The following is a 25,734-nucleotide window of genomic DNA, read 5'->3' on the forward strand; positions in this document are numbered from 1 at the left end:
CTTGGACCTGTTAGCTCTGGCCACTGTTGCCTCAGAGAGGCAGACACAGAAAGAGGAGTCTCTTCCCAATGGATCTTTATCTTAGACCCTGAGATTATGAATAACAAACTAGAGTTTGTCACTGGACTGGGCCGTAAACCACACTCTTAACATTTTACCAAAGTGGAGAACGGCAGCAATCCACTCACTCATGGCACAAATGCAGAAGCATAACATGTGCCAGATGCTGCCAGGCAAGAAGATGAATTAGAGCTCCTGCCCTCAGATCTGACAGTCCGGCATAGAGAAGGACAAGTGTACAAATGACCATAATTACAAGATGGAGCTGACTTTGGACCACCCAAAGCAGGCTTCCAACTGCAGGTATCTGCACCTCTCTGCCTGAGGACTCTCTCCAAGTTAGGGACAGCCACTTGACAGGCCAAAGGAGGCAAGAAAGCCCTCACCTAATGACCACCCAGAGTTGGTATATAAATACCCCAGCTCCAGCTCCCTCACTCTTCAGATGGGACGTTACAGCATTAGTGTGCTCCAAAATGTGGTCTGTGGGCTCACGCCAGATCATCACCATCACACAGGAGCTTGTGAGAAATACAGACTCTCTGGTCTCAGTCCAGATTAGAGTCTGACTCTGCCCTGTAACAAGGTCCCCAGGCAAATCTCGTTCAGAGTAAAGCTTGAGAAGCCTGCTACTCACCAGCAACCACAGCTTCCCTCGGACTTGAGCTCCCACTGCCTGCCCAGCGACTTAAGAATGGACCTTTACTGGTTGCCTTCCCTTGGCTATCTCACATCTCCACTCTCCCACCGCGCCTTCCTGCGCATACCCAACAAACGCAGACATACAACACAGACAGAATGTTATGGGACTTCAAAGGAGACTCCACTAGTACAGAGATCAGAGCTGATGAGAAAGGCAGCATTTGAGATGGGCGTGGCACAGGCAGAGATGGAGGGAGAAAAAGGCATCCTGAGGGAGTGGGGAAAAGGCGGCGGTAGGAGCCTAGCAAAAACGACATTGGGATGGGGAAGGGAAGGACACCCACGGACACCTGAGTTTGGCCAGAGATGGGTGAAGGCGAGCAAGAAGAAATTAGACTCGAAAGGAAGGTGGGATCAGATGAACAAGACCAACAGATGAAGATATCTGGCCTTTATTTTCTAAATGATGAGAAGTTAGTGGTTTGAACAGAAGATATTCATAATCAATATAGTGTAAGGAAAGTCACCTGAGGGCAATGTGAAACAGGTAGAGGGTGGAGCTCATGTCTATACTATCCCCATCAACTGTCACTCCTGTAAGCTCAGCCTGGTGGGGAAGTGGGGGTTTGCCTGGTCCAGTTTGGACAAAGAGGCCTAACATTACCTGACGGATAAATAACTGAGTGTTCTATGTGTACATAATGTCTGACTCACAGTAGTGACTGAAATGTATTATGGAAGAGGAAAAATAATATCACTGTGCATTTATTTTGATAATGATTCACTGCTTTCAAGGAGCTTACACAAACATCATTCCATGTGGTCCTTCCAACATCCGCCCTCTCCCCGCGTCAGCTCACAGTGCACTGGCCCAGCTGCAGTGTGAATACCCTGCCCCACAGCACACTCCACATCAACCAGGCTGGGACTTTCAGTTGATAATAAGATCAGTGTCAGGTACCACTGGATAAACACCAGGTTCAATGGTCACTTGGTGGACGACGCACACAGGACCCGGCATACTGCCATTCCCAGCCTGTGATGTACTGTAACAATGCAAAAACAGCAAAGAGAAAAGGCACGTGAGGCAAAGTCTGGAAGAAGCCAGGAATAGGCATCCGAGGGTCCTTTCCCAGTGGAGTCACACATGATGCACTTAATTTCCCCAGCAATGAGCTATGGCAACGTATGTAAAATGCTATCTGCCCAGAAAACTCACCCAAGTATTGGAGTCCAGGGTTTTTACTGGGGGTCAGTCATGTAGGTACCATCTGCCTAGCAGCTGCCAAAATTCCAGAGTCCCAAAAGGAAAGCAGGTGTTCACAGAACAGAAAACCTATTGTTTGTATAAACAGCCTAAGCACTGGGAGCCACTCTAATCAGTTCTCTTGAAATCCAAGTTCCCAGACAGCAAGCATCCAAGGGCCAATCCTGCAAGCAGGCCTTTCAAAAGACAGCAGCCAGACCTGCTATATGAACTCTTTCTTGCCCAGTATTACAATGCATTCTTGGAGTCTGAGTTCTAATCATGCTACTAAATTAAAGCTCTGGCCACTTACCAGAAGCAAACTGTCATAAATGTATACTGGAGAATTTTCAGGGAGTTTGGTTATATTAAATACAGATACAGGTATATGCCAGTTCTACCTAGATAAATCTGTTCTAACCTGTCAGCTAATTTCAGGAAGCAGTTGGATGTAAAACCAATCCATTATGTGTATATAATAAGAAATGTAATTACACATTTCCATCTGGCTGCAATTATCTCAATAAAAAAGAAATATATAGCTCCTGTCCCACAAGATCCCAATTTATTAGGACTGTCTTCTTCCACTGAGATGTGGAAACAACCCCTCACCCCCACCCCCACAAAATAATGCTACCTTTTAAACACAAAAAAAATCTCAAGAGGAAAAAACTCAACCAGACAATAAGGACTAAACCTACTATTGCTTTTTTTCCCCTGTTCTCAGCTCGTGTCTAGTTAGTACTGCCAAAAACTAAATCATCTGAAATCCCAGGGCTAAAACATTCCTTAGCATCATTTAAACTGGAATACTGCATTTCCCCCTTTTCATTTTTCATGCTTTAGAAACAATGCTTATCTGAACGTCTCCTGAAATCTGCCTTTTGTAATGTTGCTTCAAAGTTATGATGAAAATTGAGATGTTTACACATGTGTCCTAACTTAAAACTATTGTAAGTAACAAATAGTCCAGTTTGAGACTTCTCTTCTAACTCACAAGGAGATTATGCAATGTAACACACGACTTCCCTAACCTCAGAAATAGGGCCTCGGGTGGATGGGATAAAAGATCACATGAGGTGGCCTAGATGTCTGCTCTGCCAGGACAAAATTTCAGTTCTTTGCTAGTGAGGTTTAGTACCACATGTGATGTTATTCCTTACGAAAACGTGAGAGGAGTTAAGCATTCTTTGCAACCTGGATTGTTTGGTTTGGCCACTGAGCCAGTGCAGATTCTCCTTGTTGTGCAGTCAGGGCTGATTTTATATTGAGACGTCAGACTGCATTTGTACCTAAAAAGCACTGGTACAGAAACGAAGTCTTTATGGTTTCAAGAAAAGTGAATTTTGCCTCTAACCTATTCATCATCCAGGGACTAAGAGGAAAGAAACAATCATAAGGGAAAAGCATGCCCCAAAAAAAGAATGAGTACTAATATTTGTCCCTTATCTTTCATTTTCACCTGAACAAGAACACTTGAAAGCCCAGTGAAGAGAAATCCAAAAGATGAGTTTTTGCAAACATAGGACAGTTATGTAAATGAAAACCTGTAGATCAAAATAGTTAATTTTTAATAAAAAAGAAATAACCTAATTGTACCAATACAGATTCTGATGCTGATAAATTTATTCACTGCATTCCCTTGTTCAAGCTAACCACCCACTGGAAAACAGGCAAGACAGAAAAAAAAAAAAATCAAACAGCCTCTGCACCATCTGATTTACCACCAGTTCTAAAAATTTATATGCAAAAACATACAAAGAGGTTTGGAAAAAGAACTCACAGAGCCATGCATTATTAACTGCAATTTCAACAGATATGAACTATGCTGCTTTTGCTCAAAGTAAATATTGGCACAATCATGTTTTTTCTTAAGAGGAATCTTGACCACTAAAAGTATTCAAGGAGGGCAGCGTCTACAACAGCTCTTTGGCGGCTCAAGGGGCGCCTCTACCTGCAATGCTCACCTTATAAGATCCCACACATCTTGGAACATGGCCATAATTTGTCCATAGAGTCAGCAATTTTTTTTTTAAACTTGGGTTTGGCTTCTGAGGCTGAAATCTCCAGAAAAGTATATAATATTTTATTAACCATAATTGGAATTAGGCCAGTGCCCCCTGCTATAAATCCAGGTATAGACCAAGTTTAAAGCAGTGGTGTAAGGGCCAAAATTTTTTTAGAATAATTCTCTTGGGTAAGAGAGAAATGACTTCAGGCATTTCAACAAGCTACAGTAATCGGGGATAGAACAGAACACATTCTGGTAAAGTACCAAATTAATGAAGGAATAAACTTATTCCAGATGAGCACTGCTCACAAGAAATGAGCCCATTTTTCCCAAGAAGAGACTCAAACCAATGACATTAAGGTGTGTTGAGCAGCATCAAGACCTACCATGCACACACCCGGGCCATGAGGAAGGCTACCCTTGTAGAGGTGACATGTTTCGATCCTCACATACTCACCAACTCTGTTAATAGTCCTAGAAAGAGGCAATATACTGGGCTGCCCACTGTCCCCAAACTAATACCCGCCCACTGTGAAGAAGGGCCTTCTACCCATGGTTGACAGACTCAATTAAGAGACAGGGGTAAGGGAGGACAAAATATCTTCTTAATTTTTTTGTTTAAGAAGCAGACTGATTTACTACCAACTCTTCTCCCACCACGACTACCCCCATCCAACTGTAAGAACTTAGCTTATCTCATATTAAATCATGAACTGAATTTCATACACACTGACCAAAACTACTTCCACTCAAATACCAAATTTCCTAAATAAGGAAACTTAATATAACTGCTACAAAATGAAAGCATGGTGTCTAATTGTGTAAACTGAAGTATACAGAATTGTAAGTTGTCTTTCTCTCTGTAAGAATCACTTGCCATATGGGAAGAAAAAGAGTGACTAAACCAATTTAGCTATAAAGTAAAGAGGTACCAAATGGAATTTGCTTCTCCAAGAATATTCCTTTTCTCCACATGGAAATTAGAACTTACAGAGGACAAAGAATAAGAAAATGCTCCTTCCTTCCTTAAAAATCAGAGGCTTTATAAACCTTATCTTCAGGATATAAGAACAGACTGCTCACCATGTACAATGCAGGGGTGCTACCATCCTACCTCCCACCACCACCCCCACTCCCAATTTAAAGGCCAGGCGGTGTGAGAGACCCCCTCAGGCAGGGCAACCAGACTTCCTTCTATGACAGGTGACCAGGCCACAGGAGAGGAAGCAGATCAGAGGCACCTTCCCCTGATTGCTCTATTCCTGTTTAGACCAACACAATTACATACTGAGGTCAAATTCAGGTAGTATATTTCTGGCTTTACATGGTTTATTTTAGGTAGGCAAAGTACAAAGTAGAAACCAAAGGCTTGGAATCAACTAGAGATTCATATACAATGATAGGTGGTAGGGATACGTCCTAAAAGCTAATAACTTCCATAGCTTTACCCACAGTATTAACGAAAATATTTCCCTTTCCTCATGTAATTCTTTATACATCTTATTGTACTAGGTTCATCTACTGTCCTCTGTGGATGAACTGGGTAGGATTACAAATGCTAGAAGTTGGAAAAAAAGTTTAAATCATCTTGACCTTAGAAGGATGTTCCCACAGAATCAGGATGAAATTCAATAGGAGTGAGTATTCTCACAATTGAAAACAAAGCAAAACAAAACAAATCCATGCAAATACATGATGAAGGGAAACGCAAAAATGCAGAGGCCTGTGTGCAGATCACAGATGACCACAGGTCAAACACAAAGCTAGCAATGAAAAAAAAGCAAGTAAGAACAATCAAGATGCTTGTAGAGAAAAGCGACAGAAGCCCTCCACACTCAGAACTGTTCTGTTCCTTGGGATGATTTATTTAGACAAAAGACAAAGATTTCTGAAGTCACGTGTGTCTTAGATTGGGAGAAGATGCAGAAATATTAACCACTCAGACTTCATAAAACTATACCTTCAGTGCTGAGTTCCATTATGGGTACTTTTTTTTTCTTTTGAATTGAAGTATCATTGATATATATTTGGTTTCAAATATACAACACAGTAATTTAACAGTTACCCATATTCTTAAATCCTCATAGGGGTACTTTTTTTTTAAAAGAAGAACATAACTAGGATGGTAAAGGATAGGATTTTAACCCTACCTTATGAGAAATGATGGAAAGATCTCATAATGTCTAGCACAAAGGAGAGAGAAAGTAAGGCAAGAGCATCATGCGGCCAACTTCAATTGCTGGGAAAGCAGCTGTGTTCCAGGGGGCCAGCCCCAGAATCCCAGTGTCCCCCAAGGATGGGACCTCAAAGTAGTTTCAGGACAGATTTCAGTTCAATATATAAAAATTTTCTAACAAACACAAATGACCAAGGAGAATTAATTTCTCTCCAGGGATGATGTTCCCAGCACCAAATGCAGAGGGGAACAAACACAGTAAATTGGGGGCTATTCCAGAGGTGACTCGAGTGCAGGGCACAAGCTTGGACTTCAACACAAATTCTTAACTGAGATTCTAGAATTATAACTCTTGAGGGAAGACGTCACATGTGTTAATTATAGGCATCAAGACTCATAAAGCAGACTTCCTGGAAAGAAGTGCAAAGTGCTCTAAAAAACAATAATAACTTCCTTTCTACCCCCAAAAATGTACGAAAAGAAAAGAAGTAGAGAGAAAACCTCCTGTACGTTAATAACAAAAGACTTAATCAACCGTAGGCAGTACAAATGGACCCACTGGAAAGAACCTGCTGGGTGTCTATCTCCAGCTCCTCTGCTAGTTCAGTGTTGAGGGAAGCAAGTGGCAAGGGTTCTGAAAGACTGACTGGTCTCCCCCAACTTGCAAGGGTAAGTGTCTCATACTGGAACTCACTTTCCTGCCTACACCTGCAGTGGAGGACTGCAGAGAAACTATGCCGCCAAACAAGCCCAGTTTTTCCTATCCAGAGTTGAGGGCTGAAAGCATGCCTTCTTTACAAAGTGATCGACGAACACAACAAAATACACCTAACAGCACAGAACCAAAACCCCATCAACAGCGAAGCCCCGTTCTGAACGGTCTCTCATCAAAGTGGCTGGCTCACTCAAAAGAGGAGGAAGTAACAGAACTGCATGTAAAATACAACAAAATTAAGAAGTAGCAAAACTCACACGCTGAAACTACCCACTTCCACTGAGCCTTCCCTACCACCCTACTGTGACCACTGAATGGCTAAAAATAGGATATATGCCACCATCTTCTAACTCTCCAGTTCAAATGCTAAGGTAAGGAGACAGACAGACCCAGGGCAAACAGGGAAGGGAGTCAGCAAATCCCACCTGCGCTACTTTTGGACAAACAGTAGGGCCAGTACAGAATGTGGAACATTCCTAAGGAAAAATGAAGGCAAGGCGCAGAACATGCAAAAAGGAAAATGCAGATGACACTTTGGGAGTTTTATTCTAGAAAACAGAAGAAAAATGTGAGTAAAACTGTGCTGTACTATCTAGAAAATGTGGACTATTTGAAATAAGATATAAAAAAAACAGAATAAGGAGAAGACAAGTACTGATTCTATAGCATCTTACTACGCTGATGGACAGTTACTATAATGGGGTATGTGGTGGGGACTTGATAATGGGAGGAGTCTAGTAACCATAATGTTGCTCATGTTATCATATATTAATGGTATCAAAATTTAAAAAAAGAAAGATAAAAATTCAAAAAAAAAACAGAAAAAGGGAGAAAGAAACTAAGTCAGAGCTTAGTTTTTCTTTGAGCTACAGAAGAAAAAAAGGGCAAAAAAATGTATTACAAAACTTAAAAATGAATTCAAAGCATCAAAAATGTGTTAGCAGGCACTTCAGTCATCAAAACCTATTTATTATCACTTGACATTTATATACCAACCACTGCCAGGTCAGTGCTGCAGATAAGAAATTTGAGCAAATCACACAAGGAAAAGTATGGAGAAATGAAGCAATGAGAGGGAGGTTGACCGCTTTCACAGAAAAATGACAGAAATCCAATATATGAATCATTGATGTGCCTTAAAAGAAATTCCTGTGTAACAAAGAAAATATTCATTGACAAACTGGGGAAAATCCTTGAAATGAAAGAATAAGTATACAGATGGAATGGGTTCAGAGTGTTTTGGGATAAATTAAGAGTGTAAAAGCACTGAAACAAAACCTCATGAAGTTATTAAACTTCCATGTTAAAGAAAGAAGGAAACAAAACATTCAAACAGAAAAAGCAAATCACACACAAAAAATATTCTGGCTGACTAGACTTCCCATCAAATTTGGATGTCAGGAATCAGTTGAGCAATAGAGCAATACCCACTGTGTGGCAAGCAGTATGGATAGAAGAGAGGTACACTTCAAATATTCTATACCTGTGCAAGCTGTGGTTAGTATGAGAATGCCACAGAAAGTCATTCTCAAATACACAAGAACTCAGAAAATATATTATCCATACAACTTTTGTGAAAAATCTATCAGAAAGTATAATCCAGACAACTTGTGATGGGAATAAATAAAAGCACACAATTAAAGAAACTGAGAAAGGAATTATTCTGGTGATAATCATTTATTAAAATACAAAATTAATGCTAAATAGGTAGTTTTAATTATAGACATTAAAATTTATGACTGGAAACTAAATAATAAATAAACAATAGGTAACAAAATACTTGGATGAGTTCTTTAGGCTGAATTAGAAATTACCATCTCAGGAATTAAATATGAAATAAAAGGTTTAAAAGTTGGAGAAAGTGAAAATACATTAACTCTTTGTATGAACTTCGTGAAATTGCAGGATCATTTATAAAATGTTCGAATTCACATAGGCTGCAAGGTCAAATGCTAACTTTATGCCAGCAAAGGAGAGCAGAAAACACTGAAGGAGAATACAAGCAGGAGAATGTCAAACCATTCCAGGAGTGGGAAAGCAGATAGACAGAATCTAAGCTGTCAGAAAGCTGTGACCAAGGGGAAGAACAGAATAAATTATATGTGGTTTAAACAATGGGCAAGGGAAATGATCTTGAATACGATGTTCACTTCTCATTCCAACTGAAAAAATGTCCTTTTTGTATCCAAACTAAGATAATTTCAGTTTTCTGCATGTCCATCCTTTCAATGACCATCAGTACAATCACAGGGCCAGACTTGGACCACCAGAAAAATGTCTTTAGCCACAGACAAGGTTATACTTTTCTTGTAAGAACTTACCACTCAATACATTCTGTGTTGTTTCAGAGGAGACAGTTAAAGAAAACAATGCATAAAATAAAATGTGTTAATATTATTACTGACCATTAAGATTTAGAGAAGTGTTTTAAGTCTGGTATTGCTGACTTGTCTATCACAGACAGGAGTGAAAAGGGTTCAGAACATGCAAATAAAATGCCATGGAAAGCAGAAAATGGAAGTAACATGGATCAGGGTTTGGTAAATTACAGCCAGAGTTCCAAATTTGGCTTGCTGTTTTTGTAAAGTTTTATTTGAATATAGCCACACCCATCCATTAACAAAGTGTTTACAGCAGAGTTGAGAAGTTGCAACAGACCATATGGGCCACAAAGCAAAAATATTTACTATCTGACCCTTTACATAAAAGGTTTCACAACCCTTGGTAATAGTTGAATTTTTTCAATGCACATGGGAGGCACACAATAAATACTATTTCATCTCTGAAGCTGATAAGCTGAAAACAACTTAAAGAACACTACTAAAAATTATACAGACTACCAATAGTAAAATTAAAAGTAGACTACATACCTTTCACATATCAGAGGTGGAAAACACGAAAAGAAACCCAATACAAACCAAACAGCAAGGGAGGGAGAGAGGGAAGGAGAGAAGAAAAGAGGGGAAGAGAACTGCCAGAGTCAATAAAAGAATCACACACAAAAACCACCACTGTTATCTACTCTATCAATAAGTGTAAAGATGGAAAAACACCACTGTTATCTACTCTATCAACAAGTATAAGTAGAATGAACTCACCTATTGAGGGAAAAAGGCTCTTCAACTGAGGTTAAAAACAAAAGCAAAAAACAGAACTCTGAGAGGAGCAACAATAAAGAGATATAGTTGAAAACAAATGGAGAAATACACCGAGCAAATGAAAGTTAAAGAGAAAAATTAATGCCCAATAAAGTCGAATTCAGGATATAATAATAACATTCACTTACATAAAAAGATAATGTTATAATGGTGAAAATTTAGTTCTCATGGACGTTTTTTACTGCACCTCAAAACAGAGTACTTACTTAGAACATAACAAAAATTTCTTGAAATAAAAAAAAATTTCCTGAAATAGGATACACTGCTTACACTGATGGACAGCAACTGCATTGGGGTATCGGCGGGGAATTGATAATATGGGTAAATGTAGTAACCACATTGTTTTTTCATGTGAAACCTTCATAAGATTGTATATCAATAATACCTTAATAAAAAATTTTAAAAAATCAATCAACTATCATAAAGAGCTAGTGGGGAAAAATAAAAATAAAAATAGGATACACTGCCCTCAACACCAGAACAATGGAAGACTTCAGCTCAATTCTCAGTACCTGGCATATTCACAATGTAATATAACTAAGGAGATCACCACAAGTATGAGCAATAAAATTAAATACACATACTTTTGTTTTATTCTATACACACATGCATATATTTTATGTATCCACAGAACAAAAATGGACTCTACATTAGACTATATAAATTCCAAAAACTAAAAACAATACAGACCACATTCTCCTTATCAAAATGATATAAAATGAGGAATAAATAACAAAGGTTGAAAAAAATCACAACCACTTGGAAAATTTTAAACTATCTTATACAACCCTCATTCAGAGATAAAGATCAAAATCATACTTTTACAAAGTCTCTAAAAGAATGTTAAGACTACTACCTCACAAGTAGAAAAATTCAAAGCTTTAAACACAGCTAATTCAAATCAAGAAAATATTACAATAAATCATTTAAGAATTTTAATTGAAGAAAGCAGAAAAAGCAAAACCAAACAAAACTAGAGATACTGCAAGAAAAAAAGTAAAAAACTGACAAAGATAAGGCAAAAAAAATAAATTAACAAGGGTGCCAAGATCATCTTTTGTTAAAGAATATCTTTTAACAAATGGCGCTGGGACAACTAGACACCCACTTGTAAAAGAATGAAGTTGAAACTCTACCATCACACCGTATGCAAAAATCAACTCAAACTGGATCAAAGACCTACATACAAGACCTAAAACTATAAAACTCTTAGAAGAAAACATGGCGATAAATCTTTGTGACCCTGCATTTAGCAATCATTTAACATATGACACCAGAAACACAACAGAAAAAATAAATCAGACTCACCACAATTAAAAACTTTTGTGTTTCAGTCAGTACTATTTTGCACATAGCCAAATCCATCATATAATCTTACCAGTTCTGTTTTCTTTCACGTCTAGAGAAATTCATCCCAAGACACTCTGTTTCCATAGAAAAAAATGATTTCTAAAAATATCTAAGTTAACAAAGTTGAAATTAAGAGTGATTAGAATCCTAACTAAACCAAACAATAAGTTGAGGCATTTTTTAGTTATTTTTGTAAATAGGCAGTCTAGAAAACAAAGACTGTATAATAGAGATTAATTCAATAAAATGCAAGAAAGTGGCCCATTAGATTAACAAAATCTAATGACAGCTGAGACATGCCAAATAGTCACTAATACAAACTAGAGGTAGAAAAGCAAACTAATATAATTCTTCTGAAAGACTGGGTGGTGATGTGCATCAAAAATTTTTTAAAGCCTATCATTTGGCTGATGACCAATCCTGAAGAACTTATCTTAAGGGTTAATTGTATACATGTACAGAGATGCACTGTGCATACTCTACAATACACACTGTAGCACTGATCATGAAATTTTTTTTAATGGCATCAAACTAAATATCCATCAACAGAGGTCAGGTATAAATGTTTTCCCAGTGGTTAGGAGGAAACCTGATTTGTAGTATTTGCCAATTTCTGTGGTATAAATACTCCTATCGTGGCTGATTTCAAGCTACCAAAGTGAAATCTTGAACACAGAGTTGAGAAGAAATGTGTACAACTGGCTGTTATGAGCAGAAGCAAGCTTACCACAGCACACCACTAGAACTGAAAATACACTGGAACAAAAAAATACACTGAAACACTAAGAAGTCATAAATGTAATGCAAAAAGGCATGATTTACATATATATATATAAATTAACAAGATATATCCATTACTATAACTGGACATCCAATGGATATAACAAGATATCCATTACTATAACTGGATGAGAAAAACCAATTACCCACAGAACAACTTAGGCTGTATAATGTGTGACAGTATGAACCTATATGTGTGTATATTTCATTTCCATTTTGAAAAGAAAAATATCATACAATAATGATGTGTAAATACAATGTTCAATCTAGTTTCGCCCACAACAACAGCAGGATATCTGGCTTTCATGGAGTATCTAAACCAGATTAAGATTTTTATTTTAAAACAGAATACCAAATGATCAACAGATTTGGCTTCAAAAGAATTTTAAAATGTCTGCATTAAATAGTACAAAACAAAGAAAAAGGAAAACAACAGACTGGGGGTATTTGCTATAAATATGAAAAAGGCTAATTTCATTTGTATGTTTGGAGCTCATAAACAGGCAAAAGAAATGAAGAGAGAACTTACAAAATGAGAAATTCAACAAACAACAAACATACGGGAAAACAATCATTCTCACTAGTGATCAAATTAAATGCAAATTTTAAAATTAAGTACCATATATTGCTACTAACTTACTGATACCCTCCATATTGCTCATGATGTTGCAAACTATACAGTCATCTCAAGATGTCTTAGGTGTGTGTAATCAAGTCACAAAATTTTTCATATCTTCTGATCTAGAAATAACATTTGTATTAATCTATTCTAACAAGTATATATAAATATATGTGCGTGTATTTAAAAAAATGCTACGTCCATCAAGAATTTCATCACAGCATTAATTTGAAAACGGAAACATGGGGAGAAACCAAAATTTCCCCCAAAAAAGGAGAGTAAGCAAGTAAATAAATATATATCTTATAAAAGAATATCATACAGCAATTCCAAATATTAAGTATAATAGCCACATAGAAAGTGCTTACAACATAAGTTGTGCAGTACAACTATGTAAGAAACACTAGGATTACAACTATGTAAAAATAAAACTGACTAGAAAAGAACATAATGTTTCTTATGTTAGTTTGGTACATTTTGGGTAAATTTATGAATAAATTTTAAAACCTTATTTTCAAACTTTGTGTAAAAAAACTATTGCACTATTTGTAAAATTTCAAAATCACTGGAAAAGAAAATATCAATGCTATTAACACAGAATGGGCTGTCCTTTTGAAGGTCACCATGAAAACAATATAATGTAGTTCTTAAGAATGTAAGAAAATTCTTAAGTGTAAGAATAATAAACACTTCTTGACTCAAACTTTGTCTATTAAATACAATAGTTTTTCTCATTACAGTTTTCCACTATTTTAGAAAATAACCATACCAAAAGAGGCTATATATCTCAAGTGCTCTTCTTTGTTTCACTCCAGAAAGAGAATTAAATATAATATACTTTCAGGCAGTAACATGCTGCTTGAAGATGCATCATAAAGTAATATAAAAATATTTTAATAGAAAAAAAAGATACTCATGTGGCCCCATTATTCAATATAATAGGGATGCAAACGTATTAATTAATGCTGGGAAGGACACCCTGGAATCTGAGTAGCAACTCACAGATAGAAGCTGGGGATTTAGAAAAACCCTAGACAAGAATTTCTGTTCCCGTAATAAGTGTGGCCTGGAATGGAAAGCCCTCAGAAAATGTGTTTCTCAAAGGACACTGCTGGTGATTTTCATGGAAATTTATTTGAAGTCAAGATCTCCCTAGAGAAATATTAATGACGTCCTATGATTTCCTCCATTAAAATGCAACCTTTTGCCAAGAATTGTATGGATAGGGAAATAAGTATTTATCAGAAACTGATCAAGCAATGTATACAGGCTATCTTCTCTTATATAAGATGGGAAACTTTTGCAACTTATCGTAACAAGAGATGATATGTACCCCCAATTTTCCTTTATGATTTCTAATGTGCTTTGGATTAATATTTTAGACAGTAACCCAACACATTCAGGAGGAAGCAGGATGTTCAGAAGATATCCCATTTTTTAGTCCTTGAACACATGAAGGCCCTTCCATCTCCAGAATCTAGTCCGATCCGAGCTTGGCTCCAAGAGGAGCCACTATTATGGCAATTCATTAGTTCCTGACCCATTAGGAAGTGACTGGTAATAAAAATAGAGGTGGATTTCAAGTATCCTTTGTTTTAGCACTCGCTAGCTCTGCTCCCAAATTATTCAAAATTATTCAAATATATTTGCCTGTATTTTGAGGTAAGAAATCCTCGTGAGTCAATTCTATCACAGACAAATGTTTGAATGTTGGGCAGAGTTGGAAACAGGTGCTAGGGACCCTGGGCTTGGCTGTGATAACCCAGAAGGTGAACAGCTCATAAGAGAACACACCAATTGATAGGTGCCCTTCTCCACTGAAAATCAGAGTTACTTCAATATCAAATGCTTCCATAAATATCCTGAATATGAACCCACTTTGCAAAAAATCTCAAGATCCTATTTATATCTCCATATTGGCTTGGGCAACTGAAAGGTGCTCTAATAGAGGAGAAGCAAGCCAGGTATAAAAGAGCAGATTTCCTGGACAAGGATCTTTCAAAAGACATTCTAGTAACCTATCATCAGATTGCAGGATGCTCAATACAGTAATAGATACATTTCTACAGCAGACAGAAAAAAACCCACAGAGGAGCTATGTTGTATACTTTTCCTTTAACTGTATGAATGGTTTCCCTCAGGCCACTGCCTGACATGAGCTCTGTGCTTAGCCTACTTAACCACCTCTGGGAGAGAAAGGACAGCAGAGAACGGGCGCAGCAAAAAGTCCTTCCATACAACCCAGACTTCTACACTTGCTCATCTCCCAACTCATGATCTGGGCTGCAGATGTGACGGCAAAGAAATGCTGTAGGGCAGTGGAGCTGGCAAGCAGAAACTGCATTGGCCCGGCTCTTCCTGATCAAAGACACCACGTCAAGGGAAGCCCCCCTCCTGCGCTCTCTTCCTCCGCACAAAGTCTAGTGAAGACACGACCAATACCTCCCTTACCAACGCCAACCTCCGCGCAGCCAGACCTATCACTGTCCATTGCCTATGACTGCGGCCTTTTCCCCTGCACCTGTTCAATGCCAAATCCCCCACAACAGGGTAATGAGGAATAGGCTGTGGCCAGGAGCGCAGAGGCCAATGAATGCCCAATGCCTGCTCAGCACCTCTGGTGGAATTAGGCTCTTGTAACGGTGTTTCACAGACCTAGCGTGAGAGCCTGTCTGTTCCTTCTTTGGTCATACAGCCCTTTGTCCAGAAAGCAGACAAGGGACACAGGAAGTTGCTTTTCCTAAACTTTCTCTGATCACAGCCATGACAACTGAGGGTGGTTCTGAGGCCACAGCAAATAGACACATATTTTAATAAAAACGTACGAAAATTTCTTACTTCAGGTTATGGATGTGTCCACCACTATCTGTTTTTCTGGTTTCTTTCAGTGAAAGCCCCAAGGAGAAAAACGGGCACAGTAATGGAAGAAGAAACAGACATAAATGGTCCACCCAAGGGTTAATTCTAAATCTTCCCTGGAAAGGCCTAGAAAGAGGACCTGTAAGCTCCAAATACAAAGCAGTCCCCAAATGTGCTCCAGCAAGGTTGATGAAGCACTCCCTTCGCCCCAGCTTAAATGGCCAAAGCCTGCTCTCACGGAAAATGGCAGAAATGGGCTTAGGCAGTAGTCTTTATAAACAAATAAAAAGCATTGCTTAAAGCCCAATGAAGCAAGAAAAAAGAAAAACAAGAAGTAGTAATGAGTCAAAGGTAGCTGCCTAAGGGTGTCTAAGAACACACCCAGGCCTAAGCAGGACAGCTGCTTGAACACCGTGCCTCTCAGGCTCCACCTCTGTGCCTCCCAGGATATGGCTCTTCCTGCAGGAAGCGAGAGACCCACGTTGATATGACGGGAGGCTTTTGATACCATTCCCTGTGAAGGCAGTGAAACTATCAGCAGCGTGCCAGGCAGTTCTGGACAACTCGCTCATGCCTCCTCTCTCTTCCCCCACAACTGTGGGAGCACCCTGCAGGTCGCTCAGACTCATTCCCAAAGGGAAAGAGAGGGGGATGCATGTGGCTACGAGGAGCCCCCCAGGCCTGGCAATGCCTCCTTGGAAAGCCTATCACAACTAGAGAGGGCTGGGGCTCAATCCCCTTGTCCAGGGGTGTGTGGGCAGAAATTGGCTGAGATGGAACAGATAAAGTTTCTAAGCCCACACGGCTCTTGATGCGGCCCAATCTCCTCATTCTACAGATGTCTACAGAAAACAGTAAAGAACAAATGAGAAACACCCTCAGCTTAATTCAGAGAGGTAGGGCAGGAGGCCCATGATAGCCTTTCACTTAGAGACTTTAGGAAAGATACAAATAAGGAAACCAAAATTTGAGCCACAGGAGTATTTCATTATTTAGCCAAATAAACTTCCACAAAGCCAGTCTGCCTTTGTTTTTTGCACAATTTACCAATTTTCAAAATATATCACAAGAGTTAGAGAGACAAGAATGTTAAATGCTTAACAAATACCCTGGCATGCTTTTAAGGGCCAACTAAGAACAAGAATTAAAGTCATCCTGTATTATTAGAACAAGTCACAGGAAATGGGTCAGCCTGTTAGGAAATGAGGAAAATTGCATTTGTTATCAGCAGAAAGGACATATAATATAATGAAGGGGCTCTAAAGAGTGTAGATCCTAAAATATCAATTCACATGGCAAGAAAATAACTGCATGTTTTACCTTAAAAAACAAACCAACCAAAAAACCTACGCAGACTGGGTGTATAACAAAGGCAAAGGCTGCTGTTAATCCCATCCTCCCCTATCCGTATAGAAGCACAGCTAGAAAGAGATGTTTTAAGGTTCTCAAGTAACTGAGTCCAGAACGTTCAAATCATTAATTGGGAAGATGTGCTATTACTCCACGCAGGCTTATAGCCCCTTCTCCCCTTCCAACAAATGCACTGCATCCTATTTTGAAACCCACTGGCCCATGATAGATTATCCAGCGCTGGCTCACTAACTCTTTGCTGGTAATCATGAGCCAATCTCAAGTCACTGCCCTCTGAAAAAAAAAAAAGAGAATTTCACATTCGTGCAATAACAATGTGCAGTATTTTGTTTTGCAGACTAAAGTGTTGCTAAAGAAAGTTAATGATCTCCTAAAAGCACATTCCCAAGTGTCTTTTTTTTAATGTATTAAAGCACCCAACTTCCCCCTCACCAGCTCACTGCCACATGATGCTTGAAAGAAGCACCAACTTTGAAGTTCCCTAAATCTTAAAGAAATGCGCGTGCCAGGAATCTAAGGAACCCCTTCAAAGCATTTGTTTAAAGAAGCTGTAATAGGAGTAAACGGCTGAGTAGTATTTGCATGGAAGGATTATTAGACAGTCCTGCAGCAAACAGCTGGAAGACTGAATAACGGTGGGTAACACACTAAAACATTTCTCTTTGAAACAGTCAGCTGCAGTCCCAAGGAAAAATATATGGAAGATGCATGCCACCAATGACCCCGCTTGCCCCTACAGTAACAGGAAGAGCAGAAAAGAAATGATAGAAATTAAAAAGATGAAAGAAGTTTTTTAAATATAAAAAAGAAACAAAAGAAAATTTGTTTCAATTTTTTAGCAAAGGATGGTGGTAAAAAAATTAAATTCTGGGGAGAGGCAATTAATTCCTGATTTCAGCTCTGCAAAGGGAAAAAAATGAGAGGTTATCTCTTAAAAATATACATGAATGTTTCCAAACATTACTATGCACTTCCTGCAACAGAGCCAGAAAGTCTCATTCTAGCTCTTTTTCTTTAATTTGTGGATCAACTTATTGTTCCCTTCTGTGAGGTTGCAGGAATATAATGGCATTAATAACATTCTAGTTCCCAACCGCACCACCATCCATTACACACTTCCTTGAAACAACTACTTTGTTTCTAAAGCAGTCAAAACGCTTACAATCTAAAATTAATCCTGTAATAAAGGTGCACGGAATTTTCAGATCTCAAAGGACGGTGTAACAGCTTTCCATTCAAACTGCTGGGTAAACTGTTATTGGCTTTTCAACCCGAAACAGTTAGAGAACGTTCAACAGAATCATTCTTTCTAGGCAGTGAATGAGAAGCAGGCATGAAGACAAAGAAGATTCCTTCTTTAAAACAGAATTCCTTTGCTGTGCCCCAGGTGGCCCACGAGACAGCAAAGAGGAGTGCCAAATGGAGAACATATGGATGATACCCGTTTGAAGAAAGCAGTAAATTCAAACTCACTTGCTCCCATTCCTCTACTTTCTTTAGGGACTGCAGCTGCCCATCCTGCGCCCCACCCCCAACCCCCCACCCCACCCCCGCCGAAGACAAGCCCCCGGTTATTGACAATGGAATCACTGTAAATTGAGCAAGGCTTTGTGCTACTTTGAGATACAAAGAAACAAGAGACACTATCTTTGCCCTCAGGGAGCTTTCTATCCAGTTAGACCACCAGCAAGCGGTCATTAAATTTCTCATAGTTAAAGGCAGAAAACAGACACTCCAAGGAAATAATATATTTAACTCGTGAGTTCCAGTCTCAAGATCACCTGCTTCCCCCGTTGCGTAATCCCAGGAAAGGTTCTACAATGGCCTTCAGATTATTTTGTTTTTTACTCTGTATTAAGAGCCAGTACAGAAGCCAAAGCCAGGAAGGATAAAACTCAGGACATGTCAGTTGGAGGGTGTCAACTGCCAACCAAGATCTGTGAAAATTGCTTGTTGTCTTTCCAATTGACAAATACCAAATAAGGAGTGGTTCGCATAGCACATTACTTTGCACATAGTAGGTACTTAATAGTTGTTCATTTGACCAGCTCTGTATGCAACTGTTGTTTCGTAATGTATGTGTAGTTAAAAAAATTTTTTTTGAAGGAAATGTTTATTTTCCAGTAACTGACAAGTGTTCATTGAATAAATCAATTTAAAATATCTTCATAACTTCACTTTACAATAACACTAATTTTGTTCTTCCAATTGAACCATGAAGGCTTTTAACAAAACATTCTGTACAATCTCAGATATTATGGCCAGCTGTAATGGTCAACCCCAGAACTATTCAGTGAATTCAGATTTTGGTTCTCAACATTGTAATAATGATCTTTATTTTTCTTTGTAAAGTCCAGATTTTGTGAGCCCCTAGGATTTATGAACTCATTTCCAAAAGCAAGTTTAAGGTCCTTTTTTTCCTTTTTACTACACGTTAGACAAGAAATCAGATTTTTACATATATCAGTAATGCAGCAAATCAAAGGTGATTGTCAAACAACTTCCTATAATTTTATTAATAACAGCTGTTCACAAAAAATAGTGCTTGGGTCTGAGAATAGCTCTTTCTTTAATGTTACTCTATGAAGCAGAACAAGAGAAAACATTCACTGTTTACTGTAGTCAGTTACTGCCACAGATTTAATTACCAACAGTCACACATTTTACCTTACATTGCTATTTCACACTTAGCCTGGATTAATTCTGCAAAGACCTTAACATTATTTAAAAGGTATTATAAAAATTTCCTTTTGAAAAATGTCACTGCCCTCCCTGTTCAACCAGGAAATTAGACTTTAAATTTGTTGTTACAAATACTTCTATTTCCCTCAATCCAAAACATAAGAGTCTGGAGGAAAAAGATTCCCTCCACCTTCTTAGGGAGAAAGCAATCAGAACCTTCTTAAAATGGCTTCTCTGTCTTCCAAGATGCACCCTTCGAGCTTCCTATTTCCCCCCTACAACATCTAGTCAACATTCCCACTAATTATCAATGCAATAACCCCCCTTTGAAGAGAAATTAATATGCATGCTGAAATCAAAATCATCCCTGGAAAATCTTGTTCATCTCAAATATAAGTCTGCCTGGATTATGGAGAAAAATCTGTTCCTTTTTCCTGCTAAGTTTAGCATAGCACGCAGCCTCACAATTGCAAAAGCTGTTTCAGGTCCTTAAAAATTCATCCGCAAGAAAAATCAAAACCCTATTTAACAAGCACCTCTAAAAATTAAATGTAAGCCATTTCTGATAAAGTGGAGCCAGGGTTTTATATTTGTTTTGTATTTGTTTTAATGAAAAAGAGGCTATCAAATTTATTTGTAATAAACAAAATGGCTACTAAGTTATTCTTCTTGGTTCTCCTTTCTAACTTACCTAAAAATAAGTGAAAAAAAAAATTAGGGATAATTTCACTGTTCTGTAGGATTTTAAGCTGTGCCAAAATTCCCATATGAAGAAATAACTAAGTACAGGATTGACAGCATGGAGCGGATCTACACAATGAACCTATGTGCTTCAGTGCAAAGTCTTACTCTGAAGGCTTTGTTATACAGTCAGAGCTACAGTTTTGATTTTTATGAGAGATGCTCCCACTTCACTCTTCAGATATGCACTAGAAGTACTTTGTTTTGAAAGAAAAAGAAAGAGAAGAACGAAGAAAAGAGGAAGTGCATCCAAAATAAATCCTGACATTTAGAGACATATTCAACACTTGGAAGCTAAAAGAGTAGCAAAAATAAAGCCGGTTGGTCTTAAAGCAGACTCATAAACACCCTATTTTGGTATTTCCAGGGAGATGCTGTTTTGTCATGAGGGCTGCATTAGAAGGATGCTTCCATGCTGCGGTTCTAAGGAACCATCCATCCTAGATGCCACTGACCTCAGGTTAATTCAGGCAATCAACATCCCCATTTTTCCTCCAGTGAACTCTACTGAGGAGTAGAGAGAGGGCAGGTGCTTTTATCCAGACCTGCGAGAATGAATTCTCTACAGAATCTACATTTGCCAGACCATTCCCAGCCTTCCAGGCCCCTTCTTGCTCTCTTAACTGTACAGTTTTCAGGACAAATGTGTGCCTCTCAAGTTAAAAATGTTTTATCTGCAATTCCTAAATTCTGTACTTAATCCTTATGGCTCTCCTCATATAACTTGTATAGGCAAATCACAAAAATCTGTTCAGTCACAACCTGTACTCTGAAGAATTTAAAAATTCACTCTGATCAGACCATCATGGGGAAAAATGCATGGCAAAAAGATGACAGGGTTAAAGTAACTCCTACACAATAAAAAGTAATCAAAACATGGAATAGTTTCCTTTTTTTTTCCTTTATAAACTTTCATATTTTAAGCATGACTGTTATTCCCAAAAGCACCCAGCACATAACTGTAATACACTAGTTCAATATGTGATGTAACATCTTACATTAAATTAACACTTTCTATCCTGGATTACATTGGTATTCAATTGGCTCTCAGTTATTCAAAATTTTTAAAGAAGACAGTGATTTTTTATCTGCCATGGATCAAAAACATTACATTATAGTCTATTCATTATTTTATGGTTCCAATTTCTATCAGGCAGATCATAAATAAATTCACTCTATATATACTTTCTGAGAGCATTCTATAAGTTACACTGTGCTAGAAACTGGGTAACAGTAACCAATACAGAGACAATCCCTACCTCATAAGCTTCCAGTCTAGAATAGGAAGAATATTTACAATCATATATGTAATTCAGTTAGAAGAATGTATTTTCTTTCATCTTAGACTGGCCTAAAGTATGACTGTTTTCAATAGGTGGAATCCAATCAATAAAAAAAGGTTTGCTAATCAGAGGGGGTGATGACTTGAAAATATGGGTGAATGTTGAAACCACAGTGATGTTTATGTGAAACCATCATAAGACTGTATATCAATGATACTTTAAAAAAAGTATTTGATGATTCCTATTTGATGATTAAGATCTGAAGAGTCAAGATTACAAAAAAATATGTAAAATACAGATCAACGGGAAATAAAAAATATGGATCTTTAAAGTACTGAAAAAAATTTCAGCATGAGTATCTGTGACTAGGAGCAAGCATTCAAAGCCACTTGTTTTACATACTTAAATACACATTAATATTAAATAGGGTGACCTACATATTAACAATACAAATATTTACTTAATATTCATGAATATTAATCAATTAAAGGAAATATAACACACATTACACCTATAGAGTATATAAAAACTTCATCCAAGTTAAAGTATTGTAGAATACAAAGTTTTCTTTGAGTTGTCAAAAAAAAATTAAACACTAAATGAATTCAGAAAATGAGTAAGGTACAGAATTCAGAATTAAATATGACATTTTATGGTGGTAGGTTTCTGGATTGAGTTTTTAAAAAGAATAAAAATCAAAATATGTAAGTACTGTAGAATTTATAACACACTGGCATAACTGCTGAGTAGCAAAATAGCCCAATTTTACTGCCATTCTTTCATCTAGGCAGGTAACCACATCTTCCCTTTCTAATTTCTCTGTATTAGTAACATATAATATTAAATAATTATGTGAACAAATGCAAGGGTCCCCTGCTAAATAAATCCCCATTTCCATTAAAATGGTGTCATGTCTTAAACTAAAATGTACTTTGAAAATAATTTTATACTGAATTTCATTGAAATATAAGGGTGATTACTCAATTTAAATAAAGTGGCTCAAAATATTGGTGAATCTTTAAACTGGGAAAGGATACATCCTGTCACCTTTGGATAGGTATTGTTTAAATGAATGAAGGAACCGAAGATTCATCGAAGCAGTACCTCAAGGAGTTCGTCCAAGGGAACCCCTTCCCCAGTACCCATCCTAATTAAAATTAGCCATTATTTCTCTCCTGGACTCCAAAAATCATGAAACCACAAGTCCATGCACACACACAAATCCACATTTAGTACACAGCATTTACTGTATAATAGTGTAGGTACTGCCCTAATTATGTCACAAAACAACACACTAAAACATGAGGCTGTAGCAAAGCTCACTTGATGTCTAGGGATCACGTTTGTAACACAAATTTGTGTGAATTTTAAATGTTATTGAAGAATGTAGGTGCTAAATTAATGTCATATTTGTGCCTTCTAAGAGGTCATGTTTGGAGCCTGGGGTGGGACTGTATTAAACACACAAATTTATCTAATGGGGAGAGGGAGTTCTCCACACTACCAACACCTTAGCAGTAGAACTGTTTTAATGTTTTTTCCTCATAAAATTCTGTACAAATTCATTTTTTAAAGCACAGGATGTTATTTAAATACACAGTATGCAATTAACAATCCATATATGTGTATTTCCCACAAAGTCCTCCTCCCAGACATTCAAACCTAAACCCTCAGACAGATAAGCCCCCAGGTTCTAACTCCCTAATGCTAGGAACCCACAGCTGTCACATTTCAGGCAAGAGGGTTTGGCGTCAGGGACTACAAACACTTCTATTCACAGCTAAATAGAAATAAAGATGGTGAACAGGGCAAAAGAAAAAGGAAAACCATTCTTAAGTCTCTTCTAAAACATGCTTTTCCCCTTAAACATGCACTTAAACACTTTGCATTTTTCTTGCCCTTTATTTCCTTTGCAATCTTGAGAATTCAGAACACATTCAACTATGTTTTCAGCCATTAAAAATGGCTCAAAATGAGAATTTTAAAAAAAATTTAAAGGATCATTTTCCAATTGCAGTTTTTTCCCCTCTCCTTACTTCATCCTCTAAAGCCTACCTCTTTTACCCAGCACTTTGCCTTCGATGCTTTATAAACATGTGCCCTTATCTAATCTGGTTGCAAAATAAAGCATGGTATGTGAACTAACCATTTGTAACTATTTGTGATCATTGTATTTTGTTCCTTCTTATAAGTGATCCAGTACATAGCAGTTCAGTCCCAAAGGCAATTGGTTCCTTGAACCTGGGGATGGAATGCTCAAGATAAGAAAATGCATGCTTCTGAAATCCGAATTGGCAATACAATATTCTTTTCTTCCAGAAATGTCTGAAAAACATATTTGTTACACATGCAAATACCCTGAACACAAGTGCAGACATTTTTCAGGCCTGTTACTGCAAAGCCGTTTGCTCTTCCTGCCACAATAGCTCAGAGTTCTGTCAAGCTTTCTTCTATGTATACCCTGATCGTTGATTCTTAACATTCTCTCAGAGATAATAATCAATAGAATTCCTGTTTTCTTATAAACTTAGAGCTAAAGCAGAATGTTGGGTTGTTTTCTCGTAAATTAAAGGGAAATTTTCGCTTACACTTCCCGTTTTCTTTCTAGCCCAGATTCCACAGATAATAAAATGCTGTCCATTTCAAACAATAGGTTTCTATTTGTTTCCTTGAGCGCAATTGAGAGGCCGCACTGGTTTTCAGTAGTAACTAACGTGAAATCAGGCCTACATCTGGGTTGCCTCATTAAACAAAAGATACCCGTCGCTGTCAACAGCCACACAGCACAACCCTCTCGTATCTCTATCTTTATCTGGCAGGAATGGTGCCGACTAGAAACATGCCTGTTACCATCCTCTAGGCTAGAAACTCTTTCGGGTCCCTCCTTTCGGTGGATAGAGAACACCACTTGTGTGACACATTGGAACTTGCCTCTCCGCCCCTCCCCACGGAAAAATAGGCCCCCTTTCTTTGGAGGGCCAACCACAAGGCTTCATCACCACTCCTTGGAGAATCTAGTCGCGAGTCTGCCCACCATTCACTACTGACCCCAGAAAGCACCGTTAACGGATGCACACAGGCCACCCCACCGCAAGCCATCCCCCAGCATGCCCTGGCTCGGCTCGCTACCCTCGGGCCACACACACAGCTCCCCGCTCCACCACCCCACGAGGCGCCGAGGCCAAGACACTGGAAGTTCGACCCCTCTGCCCACCTTCTCACCCCCACGCCTTCCTCCTAAGATATCTGCCATTTAGCAGATGCACAGCACAGAAACGAATGCACAGCTCTCAGGGACACCCAGACACTACGCCGAGGCCCCAGGCAAGGCAGCCCGACCCCCTGCGCGTGCGCGCGCGCGTGTGTGCGCGCCCGCGTACCCGCGCGCGAACGAGTAGTGGTCGGGGGCGCGCCCGGGGAGGGTAGGGGCGAGCCTCTAGGGGCCCCGGCCGCTGCCTCGGGGGACGTGGGGGGGCTGGCGGGGGAAACAGAGGCCAAGCGACAGGGCTCACGGCGACCGGCCCCGGGCTATACTCACCGAGCAGCAGCAGCTTGAGCTCCCGGCGGGCGTCCCGCTTGTCCCTGCGGAGCTGCCGCTCTATCTCGTCGTTGATCCGCCGGGCTTCCTTGGCCTCTTCGCTCAGGCAGCACGCCATGATGGACTCCAGAGTCATTCTTCCAGAGTGCCTCCGCTGCAGCCCCGCCGGCACCCCCTGCTCACACGCGCGCACACACACCCTCCCGCCCTCGTTCCCCCAAGGCAGCGTTGGCCGCCGAGCCCCCGCCGCCCGGGCGCGCGTCCGGGACGAGCTCGGGCAACCGCTGCGGGGGCCGCGGCCAGCGCCGGGGCCACCAGGTGGGCCGGAGAGGCAGCGGGAGCGGGCGGCTGGGGGCGCCGGACGAGCGAGGCGGGCGCGGGAGGCGGCCGCGGGCGCTGGCTCGGGGGGCGCGCGAGGGAAGGCCGCCGCGCCCGGCCTCGCTCAGACGCCCGCGCCTCCTTCCCCAGGAACCGGCGGCCCGCCTTGCCCCCCGCGCCGCCGC

General features: G+C 39.3%; 1 protein-coding gene across 2 annotated transcripts in view; it reads right to left on the reverse strand.

Annotated features, from left to right (window-relative positions):
* The window catches only part of LOC108397041 (guanine nucleotide-binding protein G(q) subunit alpha), a 275,802-nt gene extending 250,312 nt beyond the window's left edge, over positions 1-25,490 (reverse strand). The window contains exon 1 of one of the 2 annotated variants that reach the window (XM_073228685.1): positions 25,232-25,490. In XM_073228685.1, coding sequence (XP_073084786.1) covers positions 25,232-25,367 — 136 coding nt within the window. In that variant the 5' untranslated portion in view covers positions 25,368-25,490. Of the gene's footprint in view, positions 1-24,907; positions 24,930-25,231 lie in introns of those variants that run through there. The other variant, XM_073228686.1, reaches the window with a different exon arrangement.
* Positions 25,491-25,734: the final 244 nt, after the last annotated feature.

This window comes from Manis javanica, chromosome 2 (genome assembly GCF_040802235.1).
Source record: "Manis javanica isolate MJ-LG chromosome 2, MJ_LKY, whole genome shotgun sequence".
In the NCBI taxonomy this organism is placed as follows: domain Eukaryota; kingdom Metazoa; phylum Chordata; class Mammalia; order Pholidota; family Manidae; genus Manis; species Manis javanica.